At 37.3% G+C, this 25,709-nt stretch overlaps 1 protein-coding gene across 9 annotated transcripts in view; it reads left to right on the top strand.

Annotated features, from left to right (window-relative positions):
• KDM6A (lysine demethylase 6A) overlaps window positions 1-25,709 on the top strand; it is a 201,420-nt gene that overhangs the window by 45,389 nt on the left and 130,322 nt on the right. For all 9 annotated transcript variants that reach the window (XR_013444622.1, XM_078064293.1, XM_078064296.1 and 6 more), the window contains exon 3: window positions 18,484-18,592. Coding sequence is in view for 8 of the 9 variants with exons in the window: in XM_078064293.1 (XP_077920419.1) it covers window positions 18,484-18,592 (109 nt within the window). In the remaining variant the exon portion in view is untranslated. The remainder of the gene's footprint in view (window positions 1-18,483; window positions 18,593-25,709) is intronic.

Here is a 25,709-nt window from a genome sequence, read left to right as displayed (position 1 = left end):
CTTGGAGCCAAGATATGGATGCCTGCCTCGGTCTGCTGATTTGTCTCAAACTGAGAAGCTTGCCTGTATATTCTGATGATAGCTTTTAGATCTTTGCTGTTTCAAGTTAGACTAGTGGTCCTTCTTGCTCTAGGTAGCCTTTTGCTATTGCTACTTGTGTCCTGATGACATTTAGGTACATGACAGTCTCCTTAGATTTTACTTATATCTTACTTGACCTTTCAGCAACATGCATCACAGTAGACTGTTCTTGCACTTCTAAAACTTATTTCTTCTTTCAGTTTCTTCGACATACCAAGGTTTCCTGATACTTATTTTATTTAACTGGCCTTTTTTTTTTTTTTAACTTACTTCTTTTAGTCCTATAGGGCCCCCCCATGTTTAATTGTATTTTTTAAGACCTTTATTTGCCTGTCTTACCTATATATTGTTTTTTTTTCTTTTTAATTAAGAAAACACATGGGGTGTCTGGCTAGAGTGGTCAGACATTACCTGTGGGGTGGCAGGATGGGGGATTCTGGCTAAAGCAGTTTAGTAGGATTCTTGCTAATAGTGGACAATGCATGAGAGAAACACGGAAATCCAAATGTTGAGGCCTAGTTGAAAATGAGCTCAGAGGAGCCTGAGTTGAGTTTGCTCAAGGAGGGAATCTTTGTCACTGCATTGAGCTAAGAAAAAGTGATATGTCTAGAAAACTGTTAGGAGAAGGCAGAGATTTGGTAAGGATGGTTGGTGATGCTGTATCATGCAAGGCCTTGCATTTCCTATTATTCCTGTATAGGCAACTAGTTCTCTTTTTTTTTCTCTTCCATTATAATATATGTAATACTTGGCCTTTTTTGGGACTATGTACCATCCTGGAGAGCCAAGTCTTTCATTTAATAAAGCATCATGACAGGCAAGAGGGTGATGTTATGTCCTGAATATCATACATGCACATCCTATTCTAAGTGATTTGTAGTACAGCATTTAAAACATCTTCATAAAGAATCCAGCAGTTGGTTTTGGAAAGAGCAAAATACACATACCTCTAGTAAAGCTTAGGGAGAGAGCAAAGGGGAGCATAAATATAAAACATCAGGAATGAGAAAGGGATACAGCCATAATTAAAAACTATATGATGTACAGCAAAACAGTAATTAACTTTAAAATCTTAGTGTGAAACAAATGGTTTGTGACAAAGATGCAAATTATGAACTATGATTCATAAAGTTCACAGTGGTGGTAGAAAAAAGTTTTCCAAAATTCCAATTTTTGCTTGAAATCTTAAATTGTGGGATCAACTCATTTAATCCTTGCAGTAATCCTTTGAGGTAGTTGCTCTAAAATATCCCTGTTGTACAGAGCACAGAGAGATTAAGTGACTTGCCCAAGGCCACACAGTGCAAAGCTAAAATCCAAACCTACCTAGCCAGGTTTCCAGAGCCCACACTTTTATCTGCTGCACTTAGCTCTGATGGCATTAAAAAGAGTAAACTATTTGGATACTTTGGCATTACAAATACTATTAGTAGCTGTAGTGCCCACTGGGGAGCCTTAGGCTCAAAAGTCATTCAGACGAGTAAGACCTGATTAAGTCACACTTGATGTCAGATTGACATAGAAGAATATTGGACAGGAAACAGCATGCCAGCAGAGCAGTGACAGGCATTCCTCTTCCTTGAGAATCCTTGCAGTTTTGTCTAGGGGTTAGTTTTTGGTTCATGAAGTGACAGTTCAGGTGTGAGAGAATGAGACTCACATAGGTGGGTGCAGAGCTACTCTGCCGTATTAGTTTCCTGTGGTTGCTGTGAGAAATTACCACAAACTGGGTGGGTTAGAACAACAGAAATTTATTCTCACAGTTCTAGAGGCCAGAAGCCTGAAATCAAGGTTGGCATGACAGCAGGGCAGTTCTCTCTGGAAGCTCTAGTGAAGAATCAGTTCCTTGCTTCTTTGGCATTTTCTGCTGGCAGGTCTTCACATCTCTGTGTGTCTCTCTGAAAACCTTTACTACTCTATTAAAAGGATACAAGTGATTGCATTTAGGGCCCACCTAGATAATCCGTAATAAGTACCTCCTCTCAAGATCCTTAAATTAATCACATATTTTGCCATATAAGGTCATCTTTTGTTCATCCTACCACATCTGCTTTGAACACACATACCTACCCTTAAATAGGAACCAATATCTTTTGTAATTTTTATGGGCATACTCTCCCTGCAGTCTCAGTAGTGATATGTTCAGTTAAAAGAGCCCCTATACTGAGGGAATCTCAAAGCTATAGCACCCTACCAGATACTCACAGTTCATTTTGCAGTTCCACTCACTTTAGATTTCATCAGTAGGACTTTTTACCATGATTGGTGTTGCTGGTAACACAACTGACGTTCCACCTTTATCAGGTTTTAGCAGTACAAGAACTAGTTAACCCATAGTCTGATTTGTCCATAAAGAAAAATGGGGTTTGTTGTAGTAACATATTACTTAAGAATATGTCATAAACTGCTATACATTGTTGATTTATAACCTTTCATGATTTAGTGATACTGTCATAGGCTTTGGGAGTGGAAGTAAGTTGGTGATGGTATACTGAGTTCTTTCCTTTCTCTTTCTTTCTAAAGATGAGGGTGTGTCATTGTAAGATTTGTTTCAGGTTTTGCAGATACTAAAAAGATACTGTAACCTTTGAATAGTAGGCAAAAGATGTTTTTAAGGATTGGAGAAACATAAGTAACATGGTTTGGGGCAGTTAGGCAAGCATCAAAGAAGGAGCAGGAGAGCACTACCAGTTATTCCAGTGTCAAGAGACATATTGCAATATCAAAAAATTAAATTCATTAATACTATCATCAATCATACTGGAAAAGGCTCTAAATTTTGGGAAGCCGTCAGGCTCATAGTGGAGGTCGATATAAGTTTTCCAAAATTCTGATTTGTGCTTGAACTCTCAAGTTTGATCATTGGCAAGAAATTACTGTTACTTGCTTCTCTTGAAATGACAGGCTCATTTCATTTGTTTTCAAGAAAATGTCTTCCAGATACCTAAGTCAGAGTAAGCATAGTTTGTTAGTCATTCTTTGGAATAAAAATGGTGTTCCATGAAAAGAGGCCCGTTCAGTTTACAACTTAAAACAATCTCACATGAACTTTCCCACAATATGGCCACTGTACTTCAGTATGGAGCGGAAGTGCTTTTTTTTTTTTTTAAAGATTTTATTTATTTATCAGAGACAGCACGAGAGCATGAGCACAAGCAGGAGCAGAGGCAGAGGGAGAGGGAGAAGCAGACTCCCCACTGAGCAGGGGGAGCCTGATGCTGGGTAGATCCCAGGACCCCGGGATCACGACCTGAGCTGAAAGCAGATGCTTAACCGACTGAGCCACCCAGGCGCCCTTGGAACAGAAATGCTTTAAATGTAGTTCCCACTTTAACCATACACATTATTCAAACAGTGTGTACTCACGGGTTGACATTTAATAAAATGACTTTTACTGTTTCCTCAAGGATATTCTTAAGTTGAAACTGGCATTAACAACAAGAAAAAACTATACTTGCTTGGTGGTGAAGAATATGATGATTTCTGGTTCAGTTTGGTGCCTCTGGCTTAACTCTTGCTAAATTGCCAACAGTTTTACTCACCATTAATTTTGGATCATCAAGATAAATGTCAGCAGAGTTAAAAAGAGAAATAACATCTTAGTATTACAGTGAAAATAACTTTGACTCAGCAGACACCCTGAAGGGGTGTAGGAGACTACCAGTTGTCCATGAACCACACTTTGAAAACAGCTGCTTTGGGGGATTACAGCATGTGTTTTTTTTTTTTTAGGATTTATTTATTTTATTTTGGAGAGTGCGTGCGAGAGCATGAGTGCAAGTGCCAGTTGGGGGAGGGGCAGAGTGAGAGGGAGGGAGAATCCTCATGCCAGCTCCGCTGAGTGCAGAACCTGACGTAGGGCTCCATCCCAGGACCCTGAGATCATGACATGAGCCAAAATCAGGAGTCAGCTGCCTAACCTACCGTAAGCCACCCAGCTGCCCCCACAGCATGTATTTTTTTTTTTTTTTTTTAAGATTTTATTTATTTGCGAGAGAGACAATGAGAGACAGCATGAGAAGGAGGAGGGTCAGAGGGAGAAGCAGACTCCCTGCTGAGCAGGGAGCCTGATGTGGGACTCGATCCCGGGACTCCAGGATCATGACCTGAGCCGAAAGCAGTCGCTTAACCAACTGAGCCACCCAGGCCCCAGCATGTATTTTTAACTTACTGAAGTTGATTGGTACATCTTCCCTTTTCTTGGGCAATGTAAGATTCTTGGAACCTTTATTCTTCTCCCCTCGCCTTTATTTTATTGTTGTATATATTAATTCTGTACATGTTTTAAACATAAAATATTACTGTTAAAGTTGTTACCTACGTGTTTAAGATTTATTTGCTTATCATTCCTTCATCCCTTACCTTCCTTTTGAGATTGTTTTCTTTTCTGTATGTGTGTTGGCTGTATTTATAGATCTGAATATGTCTTTACCTCATGAAGTATGTATTGAGATCTTGTTGTTGTGCATATGGGCTTTCAGTTTTTCCACCACCATTTGTTGAAAAGACAGTCCTTTTTCTATTGAATTGCCTTTGCATCTTGTCAAAAAACAGTTGCCTATATTGGCGTGGTTCTGCCTGTTGATTCTCTGTTTTGTTCCATTGATCTATATGTTTCTTTTTTCTCTAATACCACACTGTCTTGATTAGAGTAGCTTACTCTATTGTCTTGAAATTGGGTAATATGAATCTTCTGACTTTGTTCTTTTTCAGAATTGTTTGGATATTCTAGTTCCTTTCCTTTGCAGTAACTTTTAGATCACTTTGTAGAGATGTACAAAGGAGCTTGGTGGGATTTTTATTGGGATTGCATTGAATCTATATAAATTAGGGAGAATTGATATATTTGTAATGTTTTCTATTTTGTGAACATGGTGTCTTTCTCTGATTATTTTGGTGTTCTTTGGTTTCTTTAATCAGTGTTTTGTTGTTTTCCACCCACAGATCATACACATATTTTGTTAGATTTATACCTAAGTACTTAATTTTTGGGGGTTACTGTTGTAAGTGGTATTTTTTTAAATTTCAGATTTCAGTTATTCATTGCTGGTAGATGTGAATACAATTGACATTGTATCTTTTTTTAAAAAAGATTTTATTTATTTATTTGAGAGAGAGAGAATGAGAGAGAGGGGGGAGGGTCAGAGGGAGAAACAGACTCCCTGCCGAGCAGGGAGCCCGATGTGGGACTCGATCCCGGGACTCCAGGATCATGACCTGAGCCGAAGGCAGTCGCTTAACCAACTGAGCCACCCAGGCGCCCCAATTGACATTGTACCTTGAGCTTGAATATTACACTTATCAGTTCTAGTAATTTCTTAATTTAATTTTAGTTTTTAAAGATTTTATTTATTTATTCATGAGAGACAGAGAGAGAGATAGGCAGAGGGAGAAGCAGGCTCCCTGCTCTGGGAGCCCAATGTAGGACTCAATCCCACCAGTCTGGGATCATGTCCTGAGCCGAAGGCAGACGTTTAACTGACCGAGCCACCCAGGTTCCCTAACTTCTTAATTTTAACCTAACTTGTCACAGTCTACCTTCAAATTATATTATACTATGTCATGGGAAGTATGGACCTTAACAAGAATGTACTTCCATCTCTCCCATTCTGGTGTTAGGATGATTGTCATACATTTTACTTCTACATATGTTATAAACCCTGCAACACATTGTTACTGTTTTTTACTAAATCCTTTTTTTTTTTTTTTGGAGAGAGAAAGAGAGAAAGAGAGTGAATGAGCATGGGGAGGGGCAGAGGGAGAGGGGGAGGGGCAGAGGGAGAGGGAGAGAGAATCCTAAGCTGGCCCCATGCCCAGTGCAGATCATGATGGGGAGGGAGCTCGATCTCACAATCCTGAGATCATGACCAGAACCGAAATAGAGTTGGATGCTTAACCGACTGAGCCACCCAGGCGCCCCTGTTTTTTACTTTTATTAGCCTCTCTTAAAAAATAAACTTTGAGGCAAAATTTACATATATTTAATTTCACTTGTTTTAGGTGTTTGATGAATTTTGACAAGTGTATACACTATGTGGTCTTTGAGACTGGCTTCTTTTATTCAGCATAATACCTTCAAGATTCATCCGTGCTATATCAGTAGCTTATTCCTTTATTTTGATAAATAGAATTCCACTGTATAGATGTACCATAGTTTGTTTATCCATTTACCTGTTGAAGGATATTTGGTTTCCAGTTTTCATTGATTCTGAATAAAGCTGCTATATAAACATAGATTTTGGTATGTATGTATAGGTTTTGGTATGAACATAAGTTTTCTTTAGGGTAAATAACTTAGGAGTGAGATTGCTGGGTCATGTGATAGATGTATATTTATACTTATTGTCAAATTGTGTTTTAAAGTGACTGTACCATTTTGCATTCTCACTAGTAGTGTGTAAGAGTTCCAGTTGTTCTGCAGCCTCATTAACACTTGGTATTGTCCCATTTAAAAAATTTCATGAACCTTGAGGGCATTATGCTAATGATTAAGTCAAGAAGAGAAAAGACAAGTACTATATGATCTCACTATAACTGTATGTGGAATCTAAAAATAGAACTCAGAAGCAGAGAGTAGATTGGTGTTTGCCAGGGGAGATGTTGGTCAAAAGGTTCAAACTTCCACTTGTAAATGGATAAATTCGGGGGAATCTAATGTATAGTATGGTGATTTTAGTTAACAATACTGTATTATTGTATTCTTGAGAGCTGCTTAGTGAGTAGATCTTAAATGTTCTCATCACATGTGTGACTATATGAGGTGTTAGATTTGCTAACCTTATTGTGGCAATCATTTCACAATATATACATACATCAAATCATCACATCGCAAACCATAAACTTAACACAATGTTTATGTCAGTTAAATCTCAGTAGAGTTAGAAATTTTTTTAGCCATTCAAATAGGTATGTAGTGATATCTCATGGTTTTAATTGATTTCTGTAGCTTTATAATGGGTCTTAAAATTGAGCCATAGTCCTTCAACTTCATTCTTTTCCAGAATTATTCTGACTATCCTAGTTTCTTTGTTTTTACATTTAAATTTTATGACCACTTCTTCTGTATCTACAGAAAAATCCTGCTGGGATTTTGATTGGAATTGCATTAAATCTATAAATTAGTTTGGGGAGAGTTATTTTAATGCTATCAAATCTTCTGATTGATGAACACAGTATCTCTCTGCACTTATTTGGGTCGTCTTTGAATTTTTTCTTTAGTGTTTTGTAGTTTTCAGCATACGGATTCTGTTACATGTACTTTGTTAAGAGTTATACCTACGTATTTCATATTTTTGGAGCTATTATAAATGGTATTTTAAAAAATTTTGTTTCTAATTATTCATTGTTAGGGTGTAGAAATACAATTAATTTTTTGTATATTGATCTTGTATCTGTGACCTTGTTAAACTTGCTTATTAGTGATAGGAAGTCTCCCCCCCCCCCCCCGGCCTAGATTTTTTGGGTCAGTTGTGTTTTAAGGAGACATTAAAAAAAAATAAGAAAAATGTCTTTTGTAATTGTCTATGCAGTTACCATTTCCAGTGGGCTTTATTCTGTGTTCTGCATCAAGATTTTCATCTGGTATAACTTACCTTCTGCCTGAGAATTTTTTTTAAAAAAGCATTTCTTAGACTGTAGGTCTGCTAGTGTTGAATTTTCAGTTTTTGCATATCTGGAAAAGTATACTTTTACCTTCTTTTTTTGAAAGATGATTTTGCCGAGTATAGAATTGTAAGTTGACAAATTTGTTTTCCTTTCAGTAACTGTAAAGATGTTATTCCACTTTACTCTGGCTTGCATTGATTCAGGCAAGAAAATTTCCTATGCCTGTGCTGCAGCCTAAAGTCTTTCTAGGCAGTAGGCTTGAGTTAATCCTTTGTTTTCCCTTTCTCAAAGATTACTGTTATGTATTCTCAGATGTCCAATGTCTGAAAACATTTGTTTCGCACATTTTCTCTTGTTTTTTAGTTATTTCATTCAGGGTACCTTTGGTCCATTTTACTGCATCTTGCCTGCAAGCAGAAGTCCAAAGACCTAAGAATTTTAAACCTCAAAAATCCTTATAGAATGAAAGATTGAAATGTCAATTAAAATGTCATTCCAGTAATTCAAATGTATGTCTTGTGTAGAGAAACTAGATTTAAGGTTTCTCCTGAGACTGATGTGTTCATATTTTATTTCACTGATTTCAAATAGAAATTTAAATACAAGCTTTCTAGAGACTTAACCTAAGTTGAAATGGTATTTGGATGGTCAGTTTTCATATTTTATATGAAAATATTTTAAATGAGTATTTAATATTCAGGCAGTTTTCTTTTAAATACAGATATTTGGTATAATATGCTTTTAGGACTGGTTTTTCAGATGAACTTTTTCAAATTAATGGTGCAGATTCTTAAAAGAGCCACTAATAATAGGAGATACTGAATTTGCTTGGTAATTTATTAATTGTTTCCTTTCAATTCCTGAGTTTTCAAGTCATATTGGAGAAATTTATAGTTATGATAGGCTAGACAGGGTTACCTTTTAGTGGTTTAATAGACACGAACCCTTGTGAAATAGCTAAGGAGTGGGTAATGCACCTGCTCCTTGATCTTTATTAGTCAGCAAATAATTTGATTGTGTTTTGCTTATTGCTCATTCTTGCAGTTTGTAGATCACCGTGGCAGACCAGATTTTCCTCAGTAATTTTTTGAATGTTACTGATTCCTAGGAGTTCTGTATATTCTGAATGTGAATGCTTTCTCACTATATATGTTGAAAAGTGTATTTTCCTAGTTTGTGACTTGCCTTTATACTTGTGTGTGTGTGTTTTATAAACTAAAGTCCCAATCTTTAACCTTTTTTTCCTGATTTGGCATTTTTTTTGGTCTGTTTTTAAAGCATTCCTAACCTATGCTGATATCAAAGACATTTTGCTGTTTTCTTCTTAAAGGTTTAGATAAGTTTGCTTTTTACATTTAGGTCTTTTTAATCCATCTGGCATAGGTTTTTGTATGTGTAGATATAGACGTCTAATGTCTTTATTGGTTTAGTCCAACATTTTTTAGTTTTCAGCAGAGTGGTTGTGTCCAGGCTACCTGAAGCCTAACCCTTTTCATTTTATGGCATGCATGGAAAAATAGTTTGTACTAATGACCAGGAGAAACTATTGAAGGCGTTTAAGATTGGTGATGGTACATAAACAGTGGCTCTGGCTGAGAGGTTGTGGCTGCCCTGGCACCCTGGTACCATGGCTGATTTTTGCCTGCAGCCCCAGAGGCTGAGGCTACCTCTCTTTCAGCAGCCCTGTTACCCATTCCCAGTACATGTGTTAGAGAGTGTTCGATGTAGAATATGAATCTCAGAAATGGAGCTGTGTGTGTATGTTAAGTTTGTTAGTTTGATAAGGAAGGGAGGGAATTCTAGAGCCTGAATCCTGCTGGGCCAGTCCAAAATTACACAGGAAAGAAAATGTAATTAGCTAGGTTCTTTCTTGACAATAGAGGAAAATATTGGTGAATGTTTATCAGGTCAGGGGGACTGGGGATTTTCTCATTCTGAGCCTAACATACATACTGTAAAGGAAGTGGTGGTTGGTTTTGAGAAAATAGGGAACCTTTTACATCAAAAACTTGGTGAACAATTCATAGGCAGATGCAAACTGGAAGAGATACTCTGCAATAACATTATATGTAAAAGCCTTTTGCATATAAATAGCACCCGACAAATTATTTAGGAAAAACTGTTCACAATCCAATAGAGAAATGTGCACAGTCTATGAACAGGTTGATAGTTCGTGAAAGAAATAATAAATATAGCTAGTAAATATTCGGAAAATAATCAAAGAACTAGAAATGAGCACTGTTGGAAGATTACATTGGTTCAGCTTTGCTGGTGGGATTATCAAAGCTTAAATTTTGCTGTTTGTGAGGAATTTTTCCTAAAGAAATCTAAATTGGCCAAATTATGTTCATTGGGTAATAATAACTTGATTAACAACCGGTTACTCTTCAGTAGAAACAAATTATGGTGTAGCTGTTCAGTAAAATGTATGAGATGTTAATTTTGATGCAGATCTATATGTTTTGACATGGTAAGCAGGTAATATATTGAATGAAAGAAATAGTACAAATCTTTGTATGCAGTTTTATAAATGTATTTATATGCGTGTATAGAGAAAAGTCTGGAAGGGTATATTCAGACTGATTAAAAAGTTTTTTTTTTAAAGCGCTATCTTTGGGGGAAGGGGCCTTTACTATGTTGCAGTTTCTCTAGTTTTAGGGTTGTTCATTTATTTAGTAGATAAATATAAGTGCCTACTACATATTAGAAGTTGTAGAATTCAAAGCAGATGATTTTCAGTGGAGCTCATGCTGATAAATGTAATGTCTCCCCTCTCCTTACCCCAGTGGAGTGCTTGGTCTTTTCTTTGTGCATTTATGATTATTTGACAAATGCGTATAAAACAAATGAATGCATACTTTACTACCAAAGATGTTAACTTGAACTGTATATATTATAGCAGGTGTCCAGGTTATAGCAGGCATAATAGATACAGTTTTTTTTTTACCTTTATGCAGATTTGGCCTACTTAGTTTTGTTGTAGCTGGCTTTCTTCCTATTTATATATTTTTGGAAATCTGAATTAAATGTGTATAGCCGAAATGACAGGGAGAGTGATTGCATGTAAGATTGTCTCTTTCTTCCTCTAGATAAATAATAGACCCTGTGGAGTAGCAAGCAAATGAGGCAAAATGTAAGCTATAATGCCTAATGCTTTATATGGGAAATCACGGGATTACTCTGGGCTTTATTCACAGAAATCACTCTGCTGAAATTCTGTCTCATACTTTGCTTACCTTCAGATTTTAAATTTACATCATTTTAAAGATTATTCAAGACTTAATACACATGCTTGATTTGAATGAGGCTTTACAAATAACTTGACTGTACCCCATCTGCATGGTGTTACACTTGGTAGGATATAGAAAAAAATTATTTGTAAAATAACATAGGTAAACACCTACACAACAGCTTTTTTAAAATTTAATGTTGGCCCTGGGGGTGGGTATATGTGTGTACACATGCTAATGTAGAAATCATTAGTTCATTTGGCTGCTTGCATAAACAGTAAAGGTTTTAGAGTTAGTAGTAATCCAGCAACTTGTTGACAGTTCAGACAGTATAGCCTAGTGTGCTTTGTTGCAGGTGTATTTGGCCTTTCTTTGCCAAATATACTAAAGAGAGCAATAACAACACTAGGTAAACTAAGGAGATAAAACGTAGAAGATACAAAAAGTAGGGTATACCGTATGACATTTTCCGTATGTTTTCCACATGTTGTCTGAACTCGTATATTATCCTTTATATATATAAACAGTAGTGTTTTTCTGCCACAAGTCACTTTTGAATATGGGAACTTGGTGTTTTTCTTTGTTTGGGTTGTGTGTGTGTCTTTTTTTTTTTTGAATGATTGTTGCTTTTTATATGATTTAAAATAAAGCAAGGTAAGAAAATTTGGTAAAGAACTGTGAGGCTCAATCTTTTTGTGGGATGGCGGGAGCAGGAAGTGGTGATCTTAATGCTTTTCTGCTTGGTGTAGAGGGAACTAGTTTGTAGGAGTGTGAGAGAGAGAGTTGCTTATGGGGTGTCCTCTATTGGAAATGACTTGGATCCTTAGGCATGGCCTGAGTTGAACACCTAACTGCTTTAGAGGCTCTGGAACCTCAGATACTGTTTGAATCCAGCCTCTCCTAATTAGTAACTGTGACGTTGGACACAGGATTTTTCTCTGTGGCTCAGTTTTTCTATCTGTGAAGTTGGGTGTCTCTATTTCATAGAGAAATTGTGAGGATTAAATGAATAAATATATGTAAAGTGCTTAGAATAGTGCCTGGTACATATCAAGGGCTCAAATATTAACTATCAACACTTATTAAATTATCTGGTTTTGATTTCAGTAGTATAGTTCTGTAAGAATATTTTGTAATAGCAAAGTATTTTTAATAGTTTGTTTGAAAAGAATGGTATGTAGGGTGCCGTGGTAGTATCTTGCATGATGCTTGCTTACTCATTAACATCCAGCACATCCACTGAATGAAGAGTATAATAGGTCCAGAGAGGCTGAGAAATCCAGGAGCAAGACTGAAATGCTTAAATTTTGTTATACTGACTTTCTGTGATGCAAAAGATTTTGGAAATTGGAGAGAAGGAGATAGGGTGGAGTTAATAGATGTGTAAGTTCGTGTATCTTCTCTTAAAATGTTAAGTATGGGGCGCCTGGGTGGCTCAGTTGGTTAAGCGACTGCCTTCGGCTCAGGTCATGATCCTGGAGTCCCGGGATTGAGTCCCGCATCGGGCTCCCTGCTCAGCAGGGAGTCTGCTTCTCCCTCTGACCCTCCTCCCTCTCATGCTCTCTGTCTCTCATTCTCTCTCTCTCAAATAAATAAAATCTTTAAAAAAAAAAAAAAAAAAAAGTTAAGTATGGGTGATAGTTAGCTAGATTTCTTTTTCCTTTTTTCTTCATCTCTCTTTTTTTTTTAAAGCTTTTATTTATTTATTTGAGAGAGAGAGAGGGCCTGAGCGGGGGGAGGGGTGGAGAGAGAGGGAGAAGCAGACTCCCCGCTGAGCAGGGAGCCCAGTGCGGGACTCGATCCCGGGACTCTGGGATCATGACCTGAGCCAAAGGCAGACGCTTAATTGACGGAGCCACCCAGGCACCCCCCCTCTTAAGTAGGCTCCTTGCCCAGTGTGACCCCAACATGGGGCTGGAACTCACGACCTTGAGATCAAGACCTGAGCTGAGATTAAGAGTTGGGATTCTTAACCATGTGTCCCTCCATCCTTTTTGTATGTGCTGATGATTATTTCATTAGGTGGCTGGGACATTTTTGTTTTTGTTTTGTTTTGTTTTTTAAATGAGGAAAGAGGGCTGCATACTCATTCATTTGTTTAAATAAAATAATTCTTAGAGACAGTTTCAGGCTGCTCTGGAACTCCACTGTTCTAAGAACTTAGGCTTCTGTTTTCCTATGTTCCATCCTCAGCTTTGGCTTCTACCATCTAGGTGCTTCCAACTAGGGGGAGGAGGGGTTGAAGCAGAGCATGTCCTTTCTTTGTTTGCCATTGGCCAGAGCTTAATCATTAGGCTACACCTACGAGGATGGCTGGGGATCCCAGTATTTATTCTGTAAAAACATGTCCAATTAAATTTAGGGGTTCTATTAACAGAAAAGAGAAGAGAAAGGATATCAGGGACACCTAGAATCTGAAGCAAGTTGCAAAACAATGTTTATATAAATATGTAAATATTAATACTAAAGTGGGAAAAATATATATGCTTGCATCTGCACAAAATAGTCTTGAATACAGTAGAAAAATTTTAATGTTTGTTGCTTCTGGGAGAGGGAACTGGGTGGCTGGGGTTAGGATTAGGAGACAGACTTTTCACCGTATACCCTTTAGAATTGGTGATGTATACATTTTAACTTTTCAAAAACAGTAAACAAAATTAAGTATGGAAGTCTGATATTTAAGTTCAGGAATAAATATGTCATTAAGAATTAATAATCCTTAAGATTATCATTTTAAGTGTGTAACACTTCCCTCATTAAAAAAATGTGGTGAGTTGAAATTTCAAAAAATGATTTAGACTTAGGTAGTTTGAAAAGCAGCCAGGCAAAGGCATTGCTGAGTGTCTGGAAAGGGCAAGAATCGTCATTATTTATGAGGCATATTTCTGGGAAGGATATCAGCTTTAACAATGCAAACATCTTTAGGGTTTGAGGAAAGCAGGTCAGGATACTGAATTTATTTAGAAATTTATTATTGAAATTCAAAGCAAATAAATCATGGAATTAAGTCAGGAGAGATGCACTCACTCACTTATATGTATGTGTGTTTGTGTGTGGGTATGTATTATATATAATATTATACACTGTATGCTTGTAGAAGCCCAAGGAATCTTAAAAAAAAAAAAAATGCTGCTCAGAATTATATCCAAAGTTAAGAAGTCTCTTTTCTAACTTGCAGTAAGATAGCTTAGTAATTTATGCTTTAGTTCTTTGCACTGATATGAGCCAAAGATGGCCCATTTAATTTTTGGCATATTTAAGTTTTCCTCTTTTCTGATTGAGCTGAATTAAACTTGCTTATAAGTTATACCCATTCATTGGTCTGATGTCTGGAGCTACCCAAAGTGCAATTAATCTTATTTCTGAAGAGACAGCTTTTTAAAGTTTTGAATAAAGCTTTAGCATCCCTGATGATTCTCCCCAGTTAAACTTAGTTTACAATAGTTTCTCCGTCCTTCACCAAAATTGTAGCCCTCTATAAGTTACCACCTATTAAAAGGTGGCACTCAGAACTGGTGATAATGTTAGAGATCTGGTCAGAGTAGACCTTGGCGGGCTGATTATTGGTGTTGATTTGTATAATATGCTTTATTGATTTGGGTCATGAATACTTTTTTAGTAGCCATATTTCATGGATGACATGTTGACCTGTAGTCTGCTTAAATCCCTTAGAATCCTCTTTTGTAGGTAGTCAGTTGGCTGCTGAACCATCTTGTATATCTGTGGCTGGCTTTTAGGAATTAAGGGCAGGAGTGCATGCTTGTCTTTATTATATTCAACCTAAAAGTTTTGGTTCATTTAAAATCATTGGGGTATTTAAATCTACATTAATTTTCTCTACCATTTGTATGTCCCAACTACTTTAGCTAAATCTTTTAAATTGGAAGAAAAATAATTAGTTTTAAAAGTTGCCTATATTTAACAATTCTAAAATATTAACAGATTTTAGCTAGGCCCTGACCAAGTTCATCATACAAGACTGTAATGCTTAATTTTTTTTTTAAATGTTTAAGCATTTTTAATGTTAACATTGAAAAAGTAAATGTTACATGTCTGTGTTCATAAGCTCTAAGCTTCATCTGTCAAGGTTTAGAAATAGAGGGCAATGATAATATCACTGTTCCGAGATAAATGATTTTTCAAATAATAAAAATAAAGCAGGTACCGACCATAAATTATATTGAACATTGTGGAAAATGGTACTGTAATAGGAGGAAGACATCAAAGTTCTCTACCTAGCTGGGAGGATCTTAGTTTACTCTCCTTTGATTCTAGTATTTAACGATTAACTTTATTTTCATTCTCACTGTTTTGTCCAGTAGGCAGTAAGGATTATGGATGTGTCAGTCACTAACTATAAACAACCACAGGATGTAACAGTGATTTTTGTGAAAGGCGTTGTTCATCCCCAGTGCAAGACTTCATTATTTTTATAGGCTTTTCATTTATAAACATGAGAAATTTTGCTTTCCTAATATTTAGCATAGGGATCAAATAGTCAATTATTTTTAAACTTTAAACAGTATCTATCTCTACACTGTCCATTAACACGTGTCTATTTAAATAGAAATAAAAATTAAAATGAAATAATTTAAAAATTCAGTTGTTGACTTCTACCAGCCATGTTTCAAGTGCTCAATAGCCACTTGTGTCTAGTGGGTAGCTTATTGGGCAACACAGATTATAGAACATTTTTATCATTGTAGAAAGTGCTTTATTGAATGATGCTGATATAGACACAAATGATTTTCATGCAAATTTTTGACTATCCTCACATTAAAGGTAGGGTGAATCCTAGAGGAAAGCATAATAATTCCTTAATGATTTTTATAAGAATAGAAATGTTATAGGTTAATTATGAAAAATCTAGAAAATATAGAGAAATAAAAAGAACAAAGTAAAGTTTCTCTATGACTTTCTATTTTTAACATTTGCTTTATATTCTGGTCCTTTTTTTTCTCTGCACGTGTGTACACATGTGGGGATGATTTTACTTGTGCACATTTCAAGTAAAAAGAGCAAGAATATAAAAGTAACCATTTTAATGGGAAATATTTTTGCTTTATAGAAGTTTACCTAAACTTTGTTCTAAATCTAAACTATTTATCTTCTATGTTTATAGTTAGCCTTTTGACTAAAAATGTTATTATAAAAATACGGTTTCATTCTAGATTATTGAGTTAGGAGTATTGGAGTATTGGAAATTATCTCCAGTTATTTATTTTCCTTTAAATGCTCTAAAAATTGTATTTGCCTGGGCGCCTGGGTGGCTCAGTCGGTTAAAAATTGTATTTGCCTGTATCTAATACCAGCATTTACCTCAAACACTTCAAATGATTTCATGAAGTTTGACTATGAAATGGTGACACAAGGCACTTGGAAACTTTATTCTAACTTTTTGCTCGTCTTCAATCCCATTTGATATTTGGCTCTGTCAGCAGCATCTTTGACCACCAATGTTAGTTGGTAGGTGCATGCTGGCTTTGTTGGAAATTGCTATGAATTTGTTAATGAAGCTTGAGTAGTATATGGGTAGGCGAATTTAAAATCTGCCCATTCTGGTTTTTACCTGGTGTTAATGCTTCACGATGATCAGAGTTATGTATAGTATTCATTTTAGATGTGTTCCTTTGTTTTATGGGAAGTGGAAGATAAGGCAGTAGATGATTCATGGTAGTGGAATCAAGGTATGGTGGTAAGACAGAAGTATAGGATGTTGCCATCTTTTTGCTTAAATCATTAAATTTCTTCATGTTTATATCTTGAATCTCTTTTCACTATGAAACCATATTTGCTTATAAATTTAGTGCTGATCAGCAGTAAGAAATTATCAGGGAGGAGTAGGAAAAGTTTCTAAATAACTAAGAGTTTAAGAAAAGGTAATAACTATTTTAACGAGTGTTTTATTTACAGTGCCATTATTAGCTTTAAAGTCACTCATTTAATGTAAAGTTAAGAATTGTCATGCTGTAGCCCAATAATTTTGTGACTTTCTCTGATATTAAAAAGTGTTGAAACAAATTGTATTTTTGTGCTCTTAACCGTCTGCCCGATAGGATTATATATGATGTAAATAAAGAGGATCTTGAAATTTCATGCCTCCAAATTATAGTAATTTCTGACACTTCAGTGTAGTATTCAGACTCTTTTAATTATAGGGAAGCAGAATGATTAGTTTTTCATGATTGTGATTTGGTACATATGCACATGTATGTAGATAGCTAAGAGTGGAGTAAGAAATGAAGACAGCCCTTTCGTAAAATGTTAGGCTGTAAGGATAGTAGGGTCATCCCAGAATTTGCCTTGTTTAGGATGGCTTCTCCAAACTTGATGAGTATGTATGTGCTTTGCATAGGTAAATTTTAGGATATACATTTTGAAACTGTCCATCAAAGGCCCTATATTTAAAGGAGAGTAAAAATCAAAACATTTTAAGTGGGTACTTTGCATCACATTTTCTTATCCCATCAAATGCTCTTGAAGTGATAGTGAAAAGGATTATTTGGTAACAGAAGGTATTCATTCTAGTTTCTTTCTTTGTGGATACCAAATCTGGGAATGTACCCAGAGATTTGAGAAATCATACACATTTTTTTCTTTAGTGACTTCAGGACACATTATAACACATGAGAACACTGTAAATTGTTAGCAGGGAAATTTTGGCAAAACTATTGGGAGGCTTGAAATAATCTTGAAAGAGAGCTTTTTACTTATCTAAGGAGAAAGTAAAGAAGCAATTATTAAGTACCTGTGGAATGCTAAGCACTGTGGTAAACCCTTGGAGAAGTTTTCTGAGCTGAATCCTTTTGTCAGCCCTCTGAGTGTTACTAAAACTGAGAGACAGAGGAGATGAGTTCCCCAGGATGTCCTGTAGCTAATGAGAACTGGAGTTAGTCAAGACTCCAGAAGTCTATTCTTTCCATTGTTCATTTTCTCCTGCAGTCTCCGGGATTACAAAAAATAAAAATAAAAATAAAAATAATATCCTTAAAATAGTATGTTACTTTTTTATTCAGGGAAGAAATAGTGAGAGTATATACATATGTATGTATTTGAGTGAGGGTAAGATGAAGACTAGAGTTAGAGTGGGTTTAAAGCATATCATGAGAAGACATTTGAAAGGCAGTTTATGGTAGTTTAAACTGATAAGGGTTATGACAAAAAGTTGTTCAGTATAAATGGTAGCTATTACTCTGGAGATTCTCTGAATTCTCACGTAATTGAATAAAGTTCTTTCAGTCTGTGGGAAAAATGGATATTAGCTGTTTATATCAACAAGGACCACTGTAATAATTTAGTTGTGCAGCTTATGAATAAAGTTATCAAAGTGCTCCTTATTTGTCAAGTATTTCTATTTTATAGATAGGAAAAGCACTTATGCCATAACTAGTGGCTCTTACAATAAATACTTAGGTACTAAACAATACTGCATTGACTATGTCTGAGGTAGAAGTGAAATATATTGATTTCTTGGGTGATTGAATAGAGGACATAGGCATTACCTCAGGAAGGAAATGTATTTTAGGGTTTTACCTTTTTCTTAAATGTTTGTATTTTTTATTTCTAGGCTGTTCGCTGCTACGAATCTCTAATCTTAAAAGCTGAAGGAAAAGTGGAGTCTGATTTCTTTTGTCAATTAGGTCACTTCAACCTCTTATTGGAAGATTATCCAAAAGGTAATTTTTTTCCTTATTAATTACTATTTGATTTATGTATATCTAAAATAATTGTAATTGTTCGTACTCTGTTGAGGATACTACCATTTTTATTTCTAAGAAATTGTAAGCTTGTGAACATCCTAAACAATGAGGAAGAAAAATGGAGTAGGTAGAAATGTGAAAAATTCACGTAACTCTATGTAAATCATCAGTAATTTGACCATTTTAACTGATAACCACCACCTACATGTGCACTACCGTTTTGTTCTACCTTGTGAAAAATCCCTGCCCCTTAAAGGCTCTACCATAGTAGAAAGTGAGCCATTGGGCGCCTGGGTGGCTCAGTCAGTTAAGTGTCTGCCTTCGGCTCAGGTCATGATTCCAGGGTCCTGGGATCAAGCCCCACATTGGGCTCTCTGCTCAGCAGGGAGTCTGCTTCTCTGTCTGTTTTGCCCCCTTGCTCGTGCTTGCTTTCTCTCTAATAAATAAGATCTTTAAAAACAACAAAAGAAAGAAAAAAAAAAAAGTGAGCCATGAATTGATACTTTGAAGAAGTAACAGAGACAGTATTTCCCTTCTTTATCCTGGCTATAAAACTTCCGTTTAGCTAGAAAATATTTGAATGAAAATCTCATCTGTAGTCATGTTATTGTAAAGGTAAGCAGTACAGGAGAGATGATCATATAATGAGCTTGAGCATTGGAGAAAACAAATTTTTTATTCATTTGAAATTTTTTTCCTGTAAGCAATGAGTTAAATAACTCAAGGCTGTCCCCCAAGATGTGTCCCTTTTATAGTACCAGGCCGCTGATGCAGACCATTACTCACTTAGGAAGATAAAGTACCCCCAAATACCACCCACTCTCCCCATACCAAAGGCAAAATCCATAGCAAAGAAAAATTGTATCCTTATAAACAAGAACGTTTTAACCTTCTGATGTTAGTAAACATCTGAATGTGGACCAGATAAACATAGTATGCTTGTTTTCCACAACTGTGTTTTGTGGGCAGAACAACTGCAGGTTTTAGGGCTGGAGTGAAGGATTGTTGCTGTTTAATGTTGATGTTTTATAATGCCACCTTTGTGTTAGGTCAAGTGAGGACTTTCCTAGTGAAAATTCAATTTTTATTTGAGACAGGTGTAATATAGGGGGTTTGAAGTTAGGCTTATTTCTCAGTTCATCTCCATTTTTTTTTTTTTTTTTAAAGATTTTATTTATTCATGTTAGACACAGAGACAGGGAGAGAGCATGAGCAGAGGGAGAGGGAGAAGCAGGCTCCCTGCTGAGCCAGGAGCCCGACGTGGGGCTCCATCCCAGGACCCCGTTGTGAGCCGAAGGCAGACGTGAGCCGAAGGCAGATGCTTAACCATCTGAGCCATCCAGGCATCCCTCATCTCTATTGTTTACAGCAGCATTATCGTTAACATATTGTGTATGTACCCCTGAGCTTCCGTCTTCTAATTTGAAAAAGCAAGATATAAAGAAAGGGGTTTGGGGATTGTTATGTGAAACTGGTTAGTACTTAGCAAAATGTCTTCAGGATAATAGGTATTAATAATTATTTAACACTCTATTAGATATTTTAATTAAGACTAACTCATTTAAAGGAAACTATTTTACAAAAAAATACATAGAAATTCTGTACAGTATAATTTTTTAATGCTGCATCTTGGCGAGCATGCTATCGTATGTGTGTGTATACGCACACAGACACACTATATGTGTGTGTGTGTGTGTGTGTATAGTAGCCTTTAAAACTTTATTTTTTTTAATTATGTTAATCACCATACATTACATCATTAGTTTTTGATGTAGTGTTCCATGATTCATTGTTTGTGCATAACACCCAGTGCTCCATGCAGTACGTGCCCTCTTTAATACCCATCACCAGGCTAACCCATCCCCCACCGCCCTCCCCTCTAGCACCCTCAATTTGTTTCTCGGAGTCCATAGTCTCTCATGGTTTGTCTCCCCCTCCGATTCCCCCCCTTCATTTTTCCCTTCCTGCTATCTTCTTCTTCTTCTTTTTTTTTTTTTTTAACAGATAATGTATTATTTGTTTCAGAGGTACAGGTCTGTGATTCAGCAGTCTTACACAATTCAGAGTGCTCACCATGGCACATACCCTCCCCAGTGTCTATCACCTACTTTAAAACTTTATTAACCTATGAACTTAACTATATTTTCCATTTATAAAATGTTTGGCTGTGAGGTTATGAGTCTAGGGATATTTGTTTTATTAGAGGTTTCCTTCCTTCCTTCCTTCCTTCCTTCCTTCCTTCCTTCCCTCCCTCCCTCCCTCCCTCCCCTCCCTCCCTCCCTCCTTCCTTCCTTCCTTCCTTCCTTCCTTCCTTCCCTCCTTCCTTCCTTTCTTCCCTCCTTCCCTCCTTCCCTCCTTCCCTCCCTCCCTCCCTCCTTCCCTCCCTCCTTCCCTCCTTCCCTCTCTTTTTTCCTTTCTTTTGGAGGTAAGGTGGGGCATGTGGCAAACTAGCTGGCAGGAGTAATCTAATAAGATGCTTTTAAGGGTATAAGTCCTTGAAAAGAGGCGCTCTGAGACCCATTTACTGTCATGTAGATGAACTGGCCAGTGATAGCTAGGCAGTAGGTCAGTTATTTGTAATAGGAAGAAAAGGAAGGTGAGAATGGATGCAGAGGTTTATATATGTATTTTATTATATTTTAGTATTTCAAACTGATGGCTTCTGTTTCCTTGATTTTTTTTAAATCCTCCTTGAGTCTTTATTGACCACATTTCCAAGTTACAAAAAAATTCCTTTTTACATACTAATTATTGAATTCTTTCTGTCCACTCTTCACCATCTTCCTGTGAATCCAAAACTAGAGCCCATCTTGAGTAGGCCCCTCCACACTCCATCACCACTACCACCAGTTTATGGAGACATTTGTTATCTCAGGCTGCTTCCTTTCCTCCTTCTCTCTTTGGAACCCAGTGCAAGGTGAGAACCTCCAGCTCCAGCCAAATAGACATTTAATTTTGGAGAACAGATTATAAACCGTAACTTTTTAGGGAGTAAACATAAACCACTCAGTGAACATGTGAGTAAATTGCTCAGGTATATGTATGTGGGGGACTTACTGGCCCTGTATTCTGAAGACAGTTCTTTAATTATAGTACTGAGTCCTCTTCTTTGTGTGAAATTTTCTGAGCTTGGGGTTCCTTGTGAAAAACTGCTTCTGCTTTTGTAGTACAAAATGGTAGAATCTGTTTTGTGTACATTATGGGCTGTGTTTTTTGTCCTTATTTATCATTCTGATCCCATCTTGCTTCCTGCCTTAGGGAATTCCTAAAAATTTCTGATCTGCAGATATGGTATACTTTGATTATCATTACTATTATGGATTTATTCATTAAAAAATATTTTCTGTCATGTCAGGTGAATTTGAAGCAGAAGGAAAAAAAGATTTTCTAAAACAGGTTTTTTTTTTTTTTTTTAAGCCTTTCTGGTTTGTACTATGTTTGAAGAGTTTAAAAAAAATTTTTGTCACTTGATTTGGTCATTTGGCTTCTAGGAATTTATCCTTAAAAAGTAATTGGTTAGGGGCGCCCCAGTGACTCAGTCGATTAAGCATCTGCCTTCAGCTCAGGTCACGATCCCAGAGTCCTGGGATGGAGCCCTGCATCTGGATCCCTGCTCCACGGGGAGTCTTCTTCACCCTCTCCCTCTGCCTGCCGCTCCTCCTGCTGTGCTCTCTCTCTCTCTCTCTCTTAATAAAATCTTAAAAAAAAAAAGTAATTGGTTAGAGGATTGTAGGAAAATGAAGCCTCAGTGCACTTGGCCTATTGTAGGTTGGATTCCTCTGGAGGGAGTTCAGCATACAGGATATTTAGTAAGGAGTGCCTTTAGGATCAGCATCTGTGGAAGGTAGGGGACAAAGGATTGGATTGGAGAAGAGGGAGGATTGGACAGAGGTAAGAAGTTAAGCTGTGACAGCCTTGGCCAACCCCATGGGGAGCCTTGGAGCTAGAATGGCCCATCAGAGCTATCCCAAGTTGGGCCAAGATGACCAGGTCTTTGTACTCCATCCTTTTGATACTGGATATGGGCCAGCCTGGGAGGGAGTGTGACCTTGGGCAAGATGGCTCTCCACCTAAGGCAGCTCACTGATAGAGGCTGTCTGCAGGCAGGACTCCCAATATTCCTTCCTAGAAGCGAGATTTGAATGGTTTTTCACAGTGTCTACCATACCTCTTTGCCACTCCTAACCCCAAAGCTCACTCATTAACCTTTGCTGAACCAAACAGCTGATGGAGCTGTTAGACTGCCTTAAGCCATGAGATGGGGCAGTGATTTCTCTTCTTTGGGTTGGAAAACAACCAGAGAGACAGAGAACCCTGGACTGAAGGACAAGCATATATATATATATATATATGCATTTTTTTTTTTTTAAAGATTTTTTATTAGGGAGAGAGTACAAGCAGGGGGAGCGGCAGGCAGAGGGAGAGGGAGAAGCAGGCTCCCTGCTAAGCAGGGAGCCCGATGCGGGGCTCCATACCAGGACCTTGAGACCATGACCTGAGCCGAAGGCAGACGCTTAATGACTGAGCCACCCAGGCACCCCACAAGCATATATATTCTTGCAGATATATGTGATGGACCTTAGGAGCAGTGTAATAGAAATTATATGTAAGTATCTGTAAATATGTGTGGCAGATATAGGTAAGGATAATCACCAAGTTAAGTTAATTACTTAGAAAATTAAGTAGCAGATTACCTCAGAGTACCTATCAAAATTATAAAAAGAGAAATTATGAGGTAAGAGACTTGGGAGATAGAATTCCTAAAGTAAAACAGTTAGTTGAAGGAGATATAGTAATTTTTCATTCCTGATATTAGCATGAAAACCTTGGAAATTTAAAAAATAGGTTTTTTATGGTTCGTGTTGAGCTGGAAGTTTTCTCTGAAATTCCTGCCAGTGATCGATTTGTTTTCTCCCTTCCCCCCTTCCTTCAAGTAATTTGTCATTTTGTTGCATTGTCTGTCAGTTTTGGACAAAATAAAGTTTGGTTGTTTTAGTTACTCAGCAGTTACAGATGGCTAGGGCAGGTTTCATGCCAAGAGTTGCTAATGTGAAGAAGTTTTATTAAGTCAGAGTTGGTGAGCTCTCTGTCTTCTCTTTGTCATTCTTGGGTGGAATTACAATACCCTATCCTAGGATCTATAAAGTATAAGAACACAGTGCATATTTTCCAATAATAGATCTTGAGTTTGGCTTCTTTAAAAATTACCATTATTTTGACGCTTGCATTGTTCTCCTCTTTATTGTTGTAGCTGTTAGAACTGAAGGTTGTGATTCTTTTTTTTATTTTAAAGATTTATTTATTTGAGAGAGAGTGAGCATGTGTGCACACAAGTTGGGAGAGGGGCAGAGGGAGAGGGACAGAAGGAATCCCAAGCAGACTCCCTTCTGAGTGTGGAGCCCTACGTGACCCCAGGCTCCATCCCACGACCCATGAGATCATGACCTGAATCAAAATCACAAGTCAGGCACTTAACCGACTGAGCCACCCAGGCAACCCCTGAAGGTTGTGATTCTTTTAAGAGTGTACTCTTTTTTTTTTTTTTTTTAAGATTTTATTTATTTATTTGACAGAGGGAGAGAACGAGCACACAAGCAGGGGGAGCAGCAGAGGGAGAGGGAGAAGCAGGCTTTCCACTGAGCAGGGAGCCCAATGTGGGGCTCAATACCAGGACGCTGAGATCATGACCTGAGCCGAAGGCAGCCGATTAACCAACTGAGCCACCCAGGAGCCCCTAAGAATGTACTCTTTGTATAAAACTCCTTTCAGATAGAGTCATTGGAATTAGTTTGCATTGTATATATTTTTGCTATACAACACAAATTTGTGTTGAGATAGTAAAATAAAATGAAATAAAAATCCAAAATACTGACCTATACAGGCATAAAATATCATAGACTGAATATTATGTATCTCTCTGAAAACCCATTACAGTCAAGGTGATTGTTCATACGTTGTCATTGCATTCAGTCATTGCACCCTATTTCTTTTTTTTTTTAAAGATTTTATTTATTTATTTGACAGAGAGAGATAGCGAGAGCCAGAACACAAGCAGGGGGAGTGGGAGAGGGAGAAACAGGCCTCCTGCCGAGCAGGGAGCCTGATGCGGGGCTTGATCCCAGGACCCCGGGATCATGACCTCAGCCGAAGGCAGATGCTTAACGACTGAGCCACCCAGGCGCCCCTGCACCCTATTTCTTTGTATAACTTCATTTAAATGTATTCAGTGGTTTTCAGACTGTGATATATATGTTAAAAAAAAGTCACCAGTACCTCCACTCCTTCCATTGCAATTTGGGAATCACCAGTTTTGTTCAGTTCACTGATGGTCTAGAATTAGAAAATGCAATTGAGAAGTATCCAAGAAAGCAAAAATAGTGACCGTAACCCAGGTTGTCAGAAGCCTATGTCTGGGCAATAAGCACAAGTTATAGTAGCTTCAAGAACCAGAGAGCTGTAGCAGAACACATTAAAGGAGCACAAAGAAGACATATACTTTGTGTCTCTTACAGTAAGCCAGATGTGAGATACTAAAGACCTTGAGGAGTATATTATTTTTTTTTTTAAGATTTTACTTATTTATTTGAGAGAGAGAGAGCGTTAGTGTGAGCAGGGGGAGGAGCAGAGGGAGAGGGAGATAATCTCCAGCAGACTCTGTACTGAGCAAGGAGCCTGACGTGGGGTTCGATCCCACCACCCCGAGATCATGACCTGAGCTGAAACCCAAGAGTCAGATGCTTAACTGACTGAGCCACCCAGGCACTCCAGGTATATTAATTGAATAATGAGAAGTAGTAAAGCTGAGATTTCAGTGTGTCCATTAATTTGACTTGAAGGCCTCAGTGAAGGTGCTGATGTAGCAGTAAAAGGATTTGTTTCTTTGCTTTTCCAACTTTCTGTCTGCTTGAATCTGTAATGTTAAATCTTTGCAAAGGTGTGGAGAGAAGGGGAGATGGGAACAAAGGTCTGTTGTGGATGCTGTTCACAGGGTTTCCCAAGTGTTGGCATGTATTTAATATGTATTAATGCTACATATAAAGGAAAAGATGTGTTTCAGGCAGTCACGATTTGAGAAGGCAGAAGGGTGCTAGTG

Source organism: Halichoerus grypus, chromosome X (assembly GCF_964656455.1).
Source record: "Halichoerus grypus chromosome X, mHalGry1.hap1.1, whole genome shotgun sequence".
Lineage (NCBI taxonomy): Eukaryota > Metazoa > Chordata > Mammalia > Carnivora > Phocidae > Halichoerus > Halichoerus grypus.
The sequence above is the reverse complement of the archived record's forward strand: the minus strand, read 5'-3'. Positions and strand labels throughout refer to the sequence as shown.